We start from the raw sequence: 14,722 nt of genomic DNA on the forward strand, positions 1-14,722 counted from the left end.
ACACACACACCCTGTCCACACACACCCTGTCCACACAGTCCCTGTCCACACACACCCTGTCCACACACACCCTGTCCACACACACCCTGTCCACACAGTCCCTGTCCACACACACCCTGTCCACACACACCCCTGTCCACACACACCCTGTCCACACAGTCCCTGTCCACACACACCCTGTCCACACACACCCCTGTCCACACAGTCCCCTGTCCACACACACCCTGTCCACACACACCCTGTCCACACACACCCTGTCCACACAGTCCCTGTCCACACACACCCTGTCCACACACACCCTGTCCACACACACCCTGTCCACACAGTCCCTGTCACACACACACCCTGTCCACACACACCCTGTCCACACAGTCCCCTGTCCACACACACCCTGTCCACACACACCCTGTCCACACAGTCCCTGTCCACACACACCCTGTCCCACACACACCCTGTCCACACAGTCCCTGTCCACACACACCCTGTCCACACACACCCTGTCCACACAGTCCCTGTCCACACACACCCTGTCCACACACACCCTGTCCACACACACCCTGTCCACACAGTCCCCTGTCCACACAGTCCCTGTCCACACACACCCCTGTCCACACACACCCTGTCCACACAGTCCCTGTCCACACAGCACCCTGTCCACACACACCCCTGTCCACACACACCCTGTCCACACAGTCCCTGTCCACACAGTCCCCTGTCCACACAGTCCCTGTCCACACACACCCTGTCCACACACACCCTGTCCACACACACCCTGTCCACACAGTCCCTGTCCACACACACCCTGTCCCCACACACCCTGTCCACACACACCCTGTCCACACACACCCTGTCCACACAGTCCCTGTCCACACAGTCCCTGTCCACACACAACCTGTCCACACACACCCTGTCCACACACACCCTGTCCACACACACCCCTGTCCACACAGTCCCTGTCCACACACAACCTGTCCACACACACCCTGTCCACACAGTCCCTGTCCACACAGTCCCTGTCCTGGGCACATCTGTGCTTGGCGACAACGTGAGAAGAGTTTAGATGACATTCACACACACACACACACAGACAGACAGACACACACACAGACACACAGACAGACACACACACACACAGACACACACACAGACACACACACACACACACACACACAGACGGTGAGTGGCAGAGAGAGGAGCCATACGACAGGAGAGGCCTAAGCAGTGGAGCTCCGTGAGGATGAGAAGAGGAGCTGGCAGGAGTCATCTGTGTTGTTCTGGACATGTGGACAAGTCGGGGGGAGCAGAGCCTGCAGAAGATGCCTGGGCTTGTGTGTGTGTGTGTCTGTCTGTGTGTGTGTGTGTGTGTGATCTAATCAGCAGTGAAGGAACAGGCTCATAACAGATGTTCACTAACGTACGGATATCCATTCCCCCTCCTTATACTCCTCCTGCCCTCCACTACTCCTCCCCCCCCCCACCCCCCCATCCCCCCTCCTGTCCTTGTCGTCATAGAGCAGATTGGGCAGAAATGAACAAGCAGAAGCCCAAGGTGGAGGACCGTATGTGAGACAGGGGGACACGTGTGTGTGTGTGTGTGACCCCAGGCAGGTGAGACAGGGCTGGCAGCATGTGTCCAGGCTCTGGATAGGAGCATCATCCTGCCCTGGAACACACTGAACACCATGCTGTCTCAGGGTCTCTCTCCCTCCCTCTCCCCCTCTCGGTCCGACTCTGTGTGTGTACACATGTATCATATGGCTCAGGGAGACGTGTGGAGCAGCATGTTTAGGTGTTTAGGTGGCTTAGCAAGCAGCAGTGAGTGTGTGTGTGTGTTTTGAGTCTATGTGTGTGTGTGAGTGTGTGTTGAGTGAGTATGTGTGCTGAGTGAGTGTGTGTGTGCTTTGAGTTTGAGTGTGAGTGTGTGTTGAGTGAGTGTGGTTGTGTGATGTGAGTGTGTGTGCTGAGTGAGTGAGTGTGGTTGTGTGATGTGAGTGTGTGTGCTGAGTGAGTGTGTGTGTGTGTGTGTTGAGTGGGGGACTCATGTTCCCTAAGGCACGACTGCGTTCCTCTTCTCCTCCATTGCAAGAGCAGGTGGCAAAACAACACAAAGCAGCACACACACGCTCACGCTCACACTCATATTCAGAGAGATTTCTCGAGACTGCAGCTTCAAGTGGCTCCAAACCCAATCCTCATCCCTGGCATAGTACAACACAGCTGAAGGAAGCGAGTAGAGCAGAGTAGAGTAGAGTAGAGTAGAGTAGAGTAGAGTAGAGTAGAGCAGAGTAGAGCAGAGTATAGTATAGCAGAGCAGAGCACAGTAGAGTAGAGCAGAGTAGAGCACAGCACAGCAGAGTAGAGTAGAGCATAGTAGAGTAGAGTAAAGCACAGCAGAGTAGAGCATAGTAGAGTATATCAGAGTAGAGCAGAGTAGAGTACAGTTGAGTAGAGCACAGTAGAGTAGAGCACAGTAGAGCAGAGCAGAGTAGAGTAGAGTACAGTAGAGCAGAGTAGAGCAGAGTAGTGTAGTGCACACATCAGAGCAGGGCAGAGTAGAGTACAGTAGAGCAGAGTAGAGTACAGTAGAGCAGAGTAGAGTGGATATCTAATCTCAGGTATTGGTGTGGAAGGATTTTTCAGGCTGTTTGAAGGGTGAGATATCCCATCCCCCCTTTTTAATGATCGCTTGCAGAGTGAATCAATGGATTTGTTCGCAACAGTTCCTTTCAATGTAGTCTACCACCCATGAAAAATATTGTCTTTCTCCGAATGTTCGATATTAGTGTAAATAATTTGATATTAGTTTGATATTAGTTTAAATAATAGGTTTGGAGGTGATACAGTAAAAGAAAAAATTAAAAAGATGCAACGGACACAATCACACCTCACATTTCCCCAGACACACTGCACCCTCTGTAGTCTGTCCCCAGACACACTGCACCCTCTGTACTCTGTCCCCCAGACACACTGCACCCTCTGTAGTCTGTCCCCAGACACACTGCACCCTCTGTAGTCTGTCCCCAGACACACTGCACCCTCTGTACTCTGTCCCCAGACACACTGCACCCTCTGTAGTCTGTCCCCAGACACACTGCACCCTCTGTAGTCTGTCCCCAGACACACTGCACCCTCTGTAGTCTGTCCCCAGACACACTGCACCCTCTGTACTCTGTCCCCCAGACACACTGCACCCTCTGTAGTCTGTCCCCAGACACACTGCACCCTCTGTAGTCTGTCCCCAGACACACTGCACCCTCTGTAGTCTGTCCCCAGACACACTGCACCCTCTGTAGTCTGTCCCCCAGACACACTGCACCCTCTGTAGTCTGTCCCCAGACACACTGCACCCTCTGTAGTCTGTCCCCAGACACACTGCACCCTCTGTAGTCTGTCCCCAGACACACTGCACCCTCTGTAGTCTGTCCCCAGACACACTGCACCCCCTGTAGTCTGTCCCCCAGACACACTGCACCCTCTGTAGTCTGTCCACAGACACACTGCACCCTCTGTAGTCTGTCCCCAGACACACTGCACCCTCTGTAGTCTGTCCCCAGACACACTGCACCCTCTGTACTCTGTCCCCCAGACACACTGCACCCTCTGTACTCTGTCCCCCAGACACACTGCACCCTCTGTAGTCTGTCCCCAGACACACTGCACCCTCTGTAATCTGCTCATGCAGCTGTTTGGGAGTGTGTGTGTGTGTGTGTGAGAGAGGGAGGGAGAGAGAGAGAGAGAGAGAGAGAGAGAGAGAGAGAGAGAGAGAGAGAGAGAGAGAGAGAGAGAGAGAGGGAGGGAGAGAGGGAGAAAGAGAGGGAGGGGGAGGTAGGTAGGGAGAGGGAGGGAGGGAGGGAGGGAGGGAGGGAGAGAGGGAGAGAGAGAGAGAGAGAGAGAGGGGGGGGGGGGGGGAGGGGGAGAGGGGGAGCACAGGAGAGAGAGAGAGGGGGGGGGGGGAGAGGGGGGAGAGGGGGAGAGGGGGAGCACAGGACAGGCAACACCCTACTTCTGGCACATCAGAGTGTTTGAGTGTGTCCACCAGCGCCCTGCTAATAACACAGTCTGACAGTCGAGGCTGAGTTCAAAGAGATTCTGAGAAAACATTTCAACCTCTACAAACAAGTTGGGATTTAATGCTGGGCTCCTATCATACCTTTGTGACTGACAAGCTCTCAAATCAGGAGTGTAGCCCTGGTGGCTGTAGTCCTGCAACACACTCCTGTAGTCCACAACACACTCCTGTAGTCCACAACACACTCCTGTAGTCCTGCAACACACTCCTGTAGTCCTGCAACAGGCAGGACTACAGGAGTGTGTCTCCGCTCTCACATGAGGTCTGACAGATCAGATGTTGATGGTTATTTTTCTAATTGATGTCTGTGACCTGACCCCTGTAGCCGGGTGAGAGGGGGGGGTCAGAGGGAGGGCCTATGCCAGGGACGCAAAGGCTCCTGTGGGGTCAGGGGTCAGGGGGTGTGTGGAGGAGTTCACCTGTCTGTCTCCCTGGGTAACGGTTCGGCACCAAGGCAGGGATGAGCAAACACACACACACACACAGATGCACAGTGGTGGCTGAGCTGATGGTGTTCTGCTGAGTGATGCTCTCCCTGAGGAATCCCAGATCGCAAAACAAGGAAAAAACTGTCTGAAGGGATCTTTTGTGTTAGTGACAGGACGCCCCCCCCCCCCCCTTCTCACCCCCGAACGTGTTTGAGCCCGTCCTGAAAACCAAGACCACAGAAAAACAAACAGAGATGTCTCCCTTCACCCAGCCCTCCACCTCCAAGAAGCCCACTAACCCAGCCCTCCTCCACCACCCAACTCCCCCCCACCACCTACCTCAGTCCCCAGCCTGGTCACACAGCTCTGAGACCAGCACAGACCCTCCTCCTCTGAAGCAGAAGCTCCAGTCTGTCACCACAAACTCGTCTGAGCGCTTTGGGACAGAGGTCTGGTCCTAATGAGCTGGTCTATCTGCTCACCCTGGCCTTTCATACTCTGGACACGCTGATTGGACTGAGCCCACTGAACCAATCAGAGCCAGGCGTCCCTGGCAGGGACTGAGATGGGTAGAGGTCTTCCTGATTGCTGATGACATACTGCCTGGCACAAAGAGCACACGCTATTTTATCCACGCAAGCGTCAAAATTGGTGTAATTTTCTCTCATGAAATGCACACAAAGGAGGCTATCATCCTGGCCCACAGGTGTGGAGGCAAACACACACACACACACTCACACACTCACACACACACACACACACACTCACACACACTCACACACACTCACACACTCACACACACACACACACACTCACACACTCACTCACACACACACACACACACACACACACTCACACACACACACACACACACACACACACACTCACACACACACACTCACACACACACTCACACACACAAGGGTGGTCGCACAGAGGGGGCTAATGATTCTTATCTTCACGTGTGTCATGCCAAGTTATAAAGACGCCCAGGGGATATTCAACAAGCATCACAGACATAGACTCCATTAACAGAAATCCATTTTGCACCTTGAAAATGAGCTGCCTTTTATTTTAATTTGGCATGCATAGTTGTTGTCCAGCACATGAATAATTCAAACGCTGTTTGTGATTTGGTTAGTTGATAGAAAACCCAACATTATTCACCCTTGTCCGCCAACATACACCAACAGGTCTCTTAAATATTAACCAGAAAGGGGAGAGAGAGAATGAGAAAAATTGAGAGAGACAGAGGTAAAGAGAATGAAAGAGAGAGAGGTACCATCTGAGGTATTTATGTAAAGAGAGTCCAGTGTTCACTAACAGCTTAAGAGATACGGTCAGTATTCAGGTCAGACACTGACAGACAGCGTGCGCCTGGCGTTTCACAAGGCCTTGTCATATCATCAGCCACAGGACTGTTTTGCATAATGGACTCAGCTCTTTTGAAGAACAGAGTGACACTGTCCTGCAATTCACCAGGGGGATGGACCAGAGAGAGAGAGAGAGATAAGGGAAGAGAGAGAGAAAAATGGAGTGAGTGAGTGACAGAGAGAAAGTGATTGAGAGTCAGGAGAGGTCTAGCATGACGACCATGATAGGAGTGGGTACAGGTTAAAGGACAGCAGTAAATTGCAGATGGGGAGATGAAGGGATGGAGGGGAAAGGAGGAGAGAGGAGGGAAGGCGTTAATATTCCCTTGTTCTCAGAGGCAGATTTATGAGGGTGGCGGGCCACATCTTCTTTGTTTAGTCTCCTCAGACACGAGAGCTCTCTCTCCTCTCTCTCTCTTTCTCTCTCTCTCCTTTCTGTCTCAAGCTGAGGAGGTCTACTAGAAACTCTCTTCTTTCTCTTTTTCTCTGTACCACAGCGTGCTATTACGCCTTCGGAAACCATCCCTCCCCCACCCACTTCATCAGAAGACAAAGAGGGGAGTGAAACTCAGAGGGAAATGGTTCTGCCAAGCCGACCGCCGGCCGTCTCAACACATCCATCTGGCGGTGAGCCCTGCGGTACGCTCCGCCCCACCTCACATCCCGTAAACACAGGGCAGGCGAGGAGCAGGACCTGGTTAGTCACTCCAGGACAGGAGCCACTCCAGCCAGAGTGAAGACCCAGGACAGAGGACGCATATCTAAAGCACCCCACAGATCTGATACCAGACAAACACACACACACACACACAGGTTTAAAGCTGCAGTATCCCCTGCTGTCTCTCAATGGGCAGAGTACTTTTGGAAAACAAGAACACCCAAGGTACAGTATTCTGCTGTTGTTGTATGAAAGATGGCTGGGGGTGGATGATTTGATAGCCACATGAGTAAACACTGATGTGAGATGGGAGGCAGAGAGCTCCTGGCTCCAGAGAGCCAGATTGGTGACTCGGAGCAGCCCAGCCACAGGAAGCCAGACTGGGCCGGTCTGGTGAAGCGGGCAGCTGAGGTGGTGTGGTTCCGTACGTGGTGAGACGGTGAACACAGAGCTGGCGCTGGGAGACAGATTGGTGTGTGTGTCCTCTCTCAGCAACCGTACACCCCTACCCCCTCCCCCCTCACCCACCTGCTCTGCACAGGCCGTGAGTCAGCACTCGCACACACACACACTCACACACACACACTCTCACTGGTCAGTCCGTTTCCATGGTGACCGCTCAAGCTGAGGGGGAGTATAAGAGAAGTCTAAGTAGCATGGACGCAGGAGGAATTTCAATGCTGGCAGGCTGGAGGAGGGGGAGGCTAGGGGAATGCGGGATGGAGGAGAGGGTATGGAGGAGGGGGGATGGGGGGGCCTGGCACCACCAGGGTGAGCTGCTGAACGGTAGGGAAGTCTGGTTTCAGGGAGGGGGGAGGGGGAGCAGGGGGGAGGAAGGAGGAGACAAAGACATCTCAGAGTTGTCTTTGGTACTGAAAGTTAGAACCAACCTCTCTCTCTCTGGGCCCTGAACCCGCCCCCCTCCACACAGGGCACCTGAGCACCTCCTCTCCTTCATCCCCGTTTAGGGACACAGTCTGCTCCTTGTTCAGGGAGCTGTTGGGACTTGCAGCAGGACGGTTGATCCTCAGAGGGACATTTAAAGACATCATCCTCACTGGAACATGACACAGCCATGCTGACGAGGATCACGGGTGGGTGACATTCCTGACATTCCTGAACGGTGACAGAACCCATGTTTCAACAGAGTTGGGTACTGGCATTGTTAATCTGTGTCATCAAATGTTTACTAACGGGGGCACTTTGAAAACAAGACAGAAGCAACCTTTGTTAAGTCTATGACATTTAGTGTAATCCACTTAGATTAGTTAATTTAATATTCGGAGTGCGGTCGGGAGCCTCTATGAACAGCATATGTTTGACTGCACCTGTCTGAACGGTTTGAGAGAAGTGGTCTCAGTCCTACCTGAGAGGAGGGAGCAGGATACTACACTGGGAATGCCCCTGCTCTGGTGGACATGCTGGGCACATGCCGCATGCTGTTGTGTCATTCCAGTGGAAAGTTAGTGAAAAGGTTAATGGATGTCAACAAAGAAAGATGAAAGTGAAAAGTGAATACTGTACCTTGAGGTCAATTTCTCTTTTGCAGACTTAATCTGGATCACCCCCAATCCCTCCAGAATTAAAGTCAAATGCCCATTGAATGCACAGAGTGGGATTTCAACAGTTTAAACAATGTTTTTATTGAAATAAAATTGGCTTTGTAGTTGTACAAAACTGCACAAAATACCCCAGGATACATTATTTTTCAGTTCAATGTATGAAGCAAATGAAACAGAAAAAAACTGAATGTGTGAGGCAAGCAGGGTAACTGCAGCTTTAAGTACAGTTGAACTCAACAGATGGTACACAAGCAACATGGAACAGTCAGTGAACCGCACTGCTTCCTGGGTAATCTAAATGATCTTTCTCTATTGAGCCTAGTCTGCATTAGGCTGTACAACACTGGAGCCCGCAGCTAACAACTTCACATGACCTGCTACAAACCTTACTAATCAACTGTGAAAATCCAGGATCCATTTAGTTGCTTCAACCACAGAGCAACTACATCCAGTGTGGATGTTTAATGGGTGTGTGTGGGTGTGTTGATGTGTAGGTGTGTGTGAGTGTTTGCTTTTTGAGAGTGTTTGTTAATGTTCTTTGGTTCAGGATGATATGTTTTGGTAGTGAGAACGCGATCATTACTAACAGGACAACTGAGTAATTCAGTTATTCACAGACTATGAATTTGCCCTTTTGCTCCAAGTACAAAGCACAAACAGAAACATAATGCAATCTGAACAAACAACACAAGAAGGAAGCAACAACAACAATTCAACAACAGCAAAAATAGTTTGTTATTCACAATTTGTACAACTTGCATATATACTTAACTGACACGATTGTCTCCTACATTATTAGAAAAGGTCGTATGCGAACAGAGCCATCTTATTTGGAACACCCCCCGTTCTGCAGCATCACTTCCACGCCTCACCAGAACCCATCACCTCCACACCCCACTCCTCACCAGAGCCCATCTTCACAGTGGATGGGACATTATTCACAGCTTGCTGAAACCTCAAGTCCATAACTCATAAATGTGCTATGTGTATGGCCCTGACATGGAAAACTCATTAAGAACATACATGTACTCCCCCTCCTGCCCTACACACATATGTACATTAAATAAAGCAAGGCACTGTCTGTATACAGGCGAGTAGGGACAGAATTACCTGCGATTAATCTGTGCAAACAATTTACTGAAGTCCTGGTAAATGAAGACAGTACAATTAAAGTAATTTCTCACATGGTCTGACAGTGTGTCTCAGTGGGTGAAGGAGCCCAGATCAAATGCAGCTCCTTCCTGGTTCAGTGTGCTTCTTTATGTCCCCCCCTCACCCTCAACCTCCCCCCCTCAACCTCCCCCCCTCACCCTCCCTCCCTCCCCCCCCCCCCTTCCCACTCACCCCCAGGTCCTGCACCTAAGCTGAAAAAGGCTTTCGATGTTTTGAACCCCAGCTCTAAAAAGTGCAATTTAGCTTGGGTGAAGGGTCATATGGCCAAGCCATAAAGAGAGAGACTATGAAACCAACAAATTCCTTAAATCACATTCAAATATAATGAGTGTGTGTGAGTAATAAGTAACTTGTTGCCCGGCAAAGGACATGCCACAAACAATAAAAAACAAACCCAAAAAAAAAAGAATGAAAATTATTTCCTTCATTTACCACCCATTAAAAAACAAGGAATCTCCTTCATTAAGCGTGTGTAGTGAGTCCATTGCATTATGAGAAAACTGAAAACAAGTCAGATCAACCTACGTAAGGGCGAGCATGCCCACGTGGAGGTGAAGGTGGCATGATGCCTAAGCCAGGCCAGTGATCAGTGCAGCTTTGGTGGTAGCAGATCTCAGAGAATCAGTCCCATGTCTACCACACCTCATTGGTCCACATGATGTTCCTGTTGTACCCTGTGGTGTTTGCAAAGTAGTCTCCTACCTGTTTGCTGCTGTATTTCGGCAGGTTGGCCTTGTAGCTGTAATCCGAGTATTGGTCCGAGCCTGTCGAGGTGTTGTCGCCAGTTCCCACAAAGGTGTTGGTGGCGGGGAGCTCCTGGACAGCCTGGTGCTTCTTGGAGGCGGAGGGAGACTGGGGCTGCAGCTGGATGGAGGGCAGGGGGGAGTTGGAGCGGTAGTGCCTGCCCAGGTCAGGGCTGCCTGGGGGGTAGTTGAGGGGCAGGTGGATCCGGGGGCTGTCGTTGACGTTGTCATTGATGAGGTTGAACTTGAGGCCCTTCTGGAGGCTGGCCTCCTCGTCCTCCTCCAGGGGCTGGGCCGGCTTGGGGGCTTTCCCCTTCTTGTTCTTCTTGCCCTTGCTGCTCTTGGGCCCCTGCTTGGGGGCGTACAGGTCTTTGCTCTCCTTCTTGCCGGCCTGGTAGCCGCTCTTGGTGTCCTTCTGCAGGCGGTGCCTGATGACCACCACCGCCACGATGACCAGGATGACCCCGGCCACGCCCGCCAGGCTGCCGTACACAATGTTGCTGCGCTGGGCCAGTGCGTAGTTGGGGTCGCCGGCGATGTCCCTGTCCAGTGGGGTGTACAGGCTGTGGCCCACCAGGGACTCTATGAGGGTGACATTCCCGATGGTCTCATTCACGAAGATGTGGACCAGGGCGGTGGTGTGGCGCGGTGGCTTGCCTTTGTCGCTCACCTTGACCACCAGGCGGTGGAGACCGTTGTGCTTGCGGGTGAACTCCTGGGCCAGGATGATCTCCCCCCCGGTTGGGGAGATGTGGAACAGTCCGTGAGGGTTTCCGCCTGTGATGCTGTAGAGCAGATCGGCGTTGGGTCCGGTGTCCATGTCCTCGGCCTCCACCACTTCCACCACGGTGTCTGGCGCGGTGACAGGAGGCAGGTACTTGTAGGTGGAGTTGGACGGCTTGGTAACGTAGGGTGCGTTGTCGTTCTCGTCCAGGACGTTGATGGTGACGCCCACGTAGGAGGACCGTGGCGGGTCGCCGGCATCCACCGCCTTCAGACGGAAGGTGTAGGTGCACTCCTTCTCCCGGTCGAAGGAGATGCTGGACAGGATGGTGCCCGTGCCGTTTTGAATGATGAACTTGCCGTTGTCGGGTTCGACGGACAGATGCACCCTGGCATTCTCCCCCTTGTCTGCGTCGATGACTGTCACCATGCCGACAGGGCTGAGAGGTGGCATGTTCTCCAGCACAGAGAAGCTGTAGCCACTCAACATGAACTTGGGGTCGTTGTCGTTACGGTCCAGAACCTTGACCACGACCATGGCGGTTCCCCTCAGACTGGGGACGCCCTTGTCGGAGGCGGCCACGTGGAACTCGTAGCGTTCCCTGTGCTCCCGATCCAGCTGGTTCCTCACGCGCACCTCTCCGGTGTTGGGGTCAATCTGGAACAGCCCCTTGGTGGCCGAGTCCATCATGATGCTGTAGGTCAGCTCTGCGTTGGAGCCACTGTCCGCATCTGTGGCGATCACATCCAGAACTTTGTCTCCCGGCTGGTTCTCCTCTGCAAACTCCACCTCGAACACGGTTGGGGAGAAGACGGGGGCGTTGTCGTTCATGTCCGTCACCTGTACCTTCAGGGAGTTGGTGCTGGAGAGGGCAGGGTTGCCAGAGTCCACCGCTACGATCTCGATCCTGTAGTCCTTGATGCGCTCGTAGTCCAGCAGGGTGGTCGTCTGCAGGAAGTACTTCCTCTTGCGATCGTTGGCCGACTCGCTGGCGGGGCGGAGCTGGAAGGGGACGTCACCAGCCACCACGCAGGTCACCACGGCGTTCTCGCCCTCGTCGCGGTCCGACACCTGGACGAGCGCCACCGGGGTGCCAATGGGCATGTCTTCAGAGATGTTGGCCACGCCGTCGTGGTGCGTCACCAGGCCAATACCCCGGATCTCGATGGCGGGGGCATTGTCGTTCTGGTCCTTGACGTTCAGGGTCACCAGTACCTTGGAGTTCTTGGAGTTGGGCCCGCGGTCCTTGGCCACCACAGAGAACTTGAGGAAGTTTTCCTCCTCGCGGTCCACCAGACCCTTGACGTAGATGATGCCAGTGGAGCGGTCGATGCGCAGAAGCCTCTGAACGGTCTCGGATGCCTGGTGGAGGCTGTAGTCGATCTCTCCGTTGTTGCCCATGTCAGCGTCATTGGCCTTCACCTGTGGACAGACACGAGGAGAGAGTCGTCAGATAAAACATGCAACAGATTTCAAACTCTTCACTTTTTTACTCATCTGACCTCGGACATGTGCCAATACATCTGTCAAAAATACTTTCATCTTCTGGTTTGAGTTCATGCTCAGTGTGATGCGTAATAGGCTGTGAAAACTAAGTGCACACCCCTCCATAAACATCAAGTGATTGTCACATGGGTCGTTGGCATCTAATGGTGAGATGAGTGAGAGTGTTAATGTCCCTCTCATTATCAAAAAGCAATTGCTCCTACAGGGACCATTAGCAGGGACGGAGGAGTGACGAGGATCGGTGACAATGGATAGGCCTGGCCCGGCCTACGTACTTCCTGCCAGATAGCATTATTCCCACTGTGATTTTGTGTTTAATTATAACAAAAAGGGATTAATCAGCCACCGCAAGCCTCCCTGTTAGCTGGTCACTTCTCTGAGTCAACTCATGTCTGGCTTAATGATTAGCCCTTAAGCACACATTGTAAATGACCCACCAGGTTGCACAATCAACTCCCTACCACAGTTTGGTTTCGATGTAGTGGCCTTTCACATGAGGTGTCATTTAAAGATACTCAACCAGTTCTACAACTATACAGCCTGGCCTTTGTGTGTCTGGGTGTTTTGTTTCACCTATGACTGTTTGCTTACCAAAGACTCACCTTTGGAACCTGCCATTACTTATCCTCACACACACCTTACACAGCTCTATATCACTTAAGAACACACGCATTTCAAATAGGACTAGCCAGCTGAGCCATGCAAGACTTAATCTGACTCAGTCAGGAGATTATCCATGGGGATTATTGGTATTATTGCTCTCTGTGACTCATTTCAATTCATCCGCAGCAGAAACCAAATTCATTTCACTTAACATTCATTTGGAGAGGGTCTCTTTGAGGCAGGAGAAATGCCTGATTGACACTTCTGACCTGCTTAAATCGTCAAATTAGACCATTTTTCTTCCGACGTCCGTCTCGAAATGCAAGATTATAGGGAGAGGAAATACTCTTGACAAGCTCTTTGAAAACAACGTGATCGCTTCAACTAATTGTTGACTAGGGGATTAACAGTATTCAGACCAATTGTATGCCTGGACAGAGGCTTCGAAGTGGTCCTGGTAGCAATCCAACTCACTGGCTCTCTTGATCTTAATAGCAGCTGTGTTTGCACTGTAATTCAATATGCAATCCTCCCAACCTGTCAATAATTCACTAGGGTTTGTAAAGCCTGTGTTTTCGTTACAGTGGTAGGAGGAAGGAAATCGATTGGCCTCGTGAATGCGAGGGTTCTATCACTTCCTTAACCCTAACCTTGTTGTTCTGGACGGGCGCCCGAGTCCCTCAGGGAAACCACAGGCCTAATGAGACACGCTAGCCTCGCCGCGGGCGACGGGGCCTGAGAGCTCTTCAGGTGCTAAACAGGTTCACACGCTACTCTGCTGCTCACTCTGAACCTCGTCCAGTCAGTCACATCTGAGCTGGGAGGCGACAGCTGCAGGACAGACCAGACTGGGTTCTGAGGGGAAGTTGAGTCGTGCTGTTTTGTGCACCGTAATAAGTCCCTGCATAATGAAATGCCAACTATGTTAATGCAAGGGCACCCAGCTGTGCTTGTGTGGAGTACATGAGCTAGTGTCTCTAACCTGGAGGACATGAAGGATGAGTGTGTGGATGAGTGTGTGGATGAGCCCTGGGGCCTCTAACCTGGAGTACAGAGTGTCCCAGCGGGCTGTTTTCTGGCAGCTCCCCCTCGTAGTGGCTCCTCTCGAACTTGGGAGCGTTGTCGTTCTGGTCAGTGACGGTGACCCTCAGCAGAGCGCTGCTGGCCCGCGGAGGCACGCCCCCGTCCACCACGCGGATGTTGAGGTCGTACGAGTCCTTCTGCTCGCGGTCCAGGTTGCCCATGACGATGAGCTGCGGCAGCCTCTCGTCCGTGTCCTCGGCCACCTGCAGGCTGAACAGCTGGTCGGCGTCCGGCCCGGCGCTCAGCGAGTACTCGGCCACGCCGTTCCTCCCGGAGTCCCTGTCGCTGGCCATGGGGATGGAGAACAGCGCTCCGATGTGCGTGTTCTCCGGGATGGACAGCGTGAGGATGGGGGAGGCGAACTGCGGCGTGTTGTCGTTCACGTCCTGCACCTCGATGCGGCCCTCGATCAGCCTGGGGCCCTGGCCCTTGATGAGGTCGGTGATGGACACCTCGAACTCCAGGAAGCACTTGTCACCCTCAAACTGGTTCCTGCAGTCCCTCAGGGTCTCGCGGTCGATGGGGATCTCCGTGGTGTAGATGTCGCCCGTCTTGCCGTCCACGCGCAGGTATGGGGAGCCGACCTCCAGCTTGTACAGGTGGCCCGTGTCTGGGAGGCCCTCGTCTGAGGCCAGGCTGCCGATCAGCGTGTTGGGAGGCTGCTCCTCAGGGACCCGGTAGAGGATGTCTGTCGGAGCTGCGCCGCAACTCCCCAGCAGCACAGCGACCAGCCCCAACGCCAAGCCCCGCCCCAACGCCAAGCCCCGCCTCCACGCCATCACTCCGCCCCACATCGGTCT

The 14,722-nt window shown here is 52.9% G+C and overlaps 1 protein-coding gene across 2 annotated transcripts; it reads right to left on the minus strand.

The window, feature by feature from the left end:
* Nucleotides 1-9,441: 9,441 nt before the first annotated feature.
* pcdh1b (protocadherin 1b) lies at nucleotides 9,442-14,356 on the minus strand. Of its 2 annotated transcripts, none has more exons than XM_067248144.1 (2): nucleotides 13,883-14,356; nucleotides 9,442-12,152 (listed from the first exon to the last, which is right to left on the minus strand). In XM_067248144.1, the coding sequence occupies exons 1-2, from the start codon at nucleotides 14,213-14,215 to the stop codon at nucleotides 9,897-9,899; spliced, it is 2,589 nt and encodes an 862-aa protein (XP_067104245.1). In that variant the 5' UTR covers nucleotides 14,216-14,356; the 3' UTR covers nucleotides 9,442-9,896. The 2 variants fall into 2 exon arrangements, with proteins under 2 accessions (XP_067104245.1, XP_067104246.1); XM_067248145.1 differs by having other exon boundaries at nucleotides 13,822-13,947.
* Between the last annotated feature and the right edge of the window lie 366 nt (nucleotides 14,357-14,722).

Source organism: Osmerus mordax, chromosome 12, assembly GCF_038355195.1.
Source record: "Osmerus mordax isolate fOsmMor3 chromosome 12, fOsmMor3.pri, whole genome shotgun sequence".
NCBI classification, from domain to species: Eukaryota; Metazoa; Chordata; class Actinopteri; order Osmeriformes; family Osmeridae; genus Osmerus; species Osmerus mordax.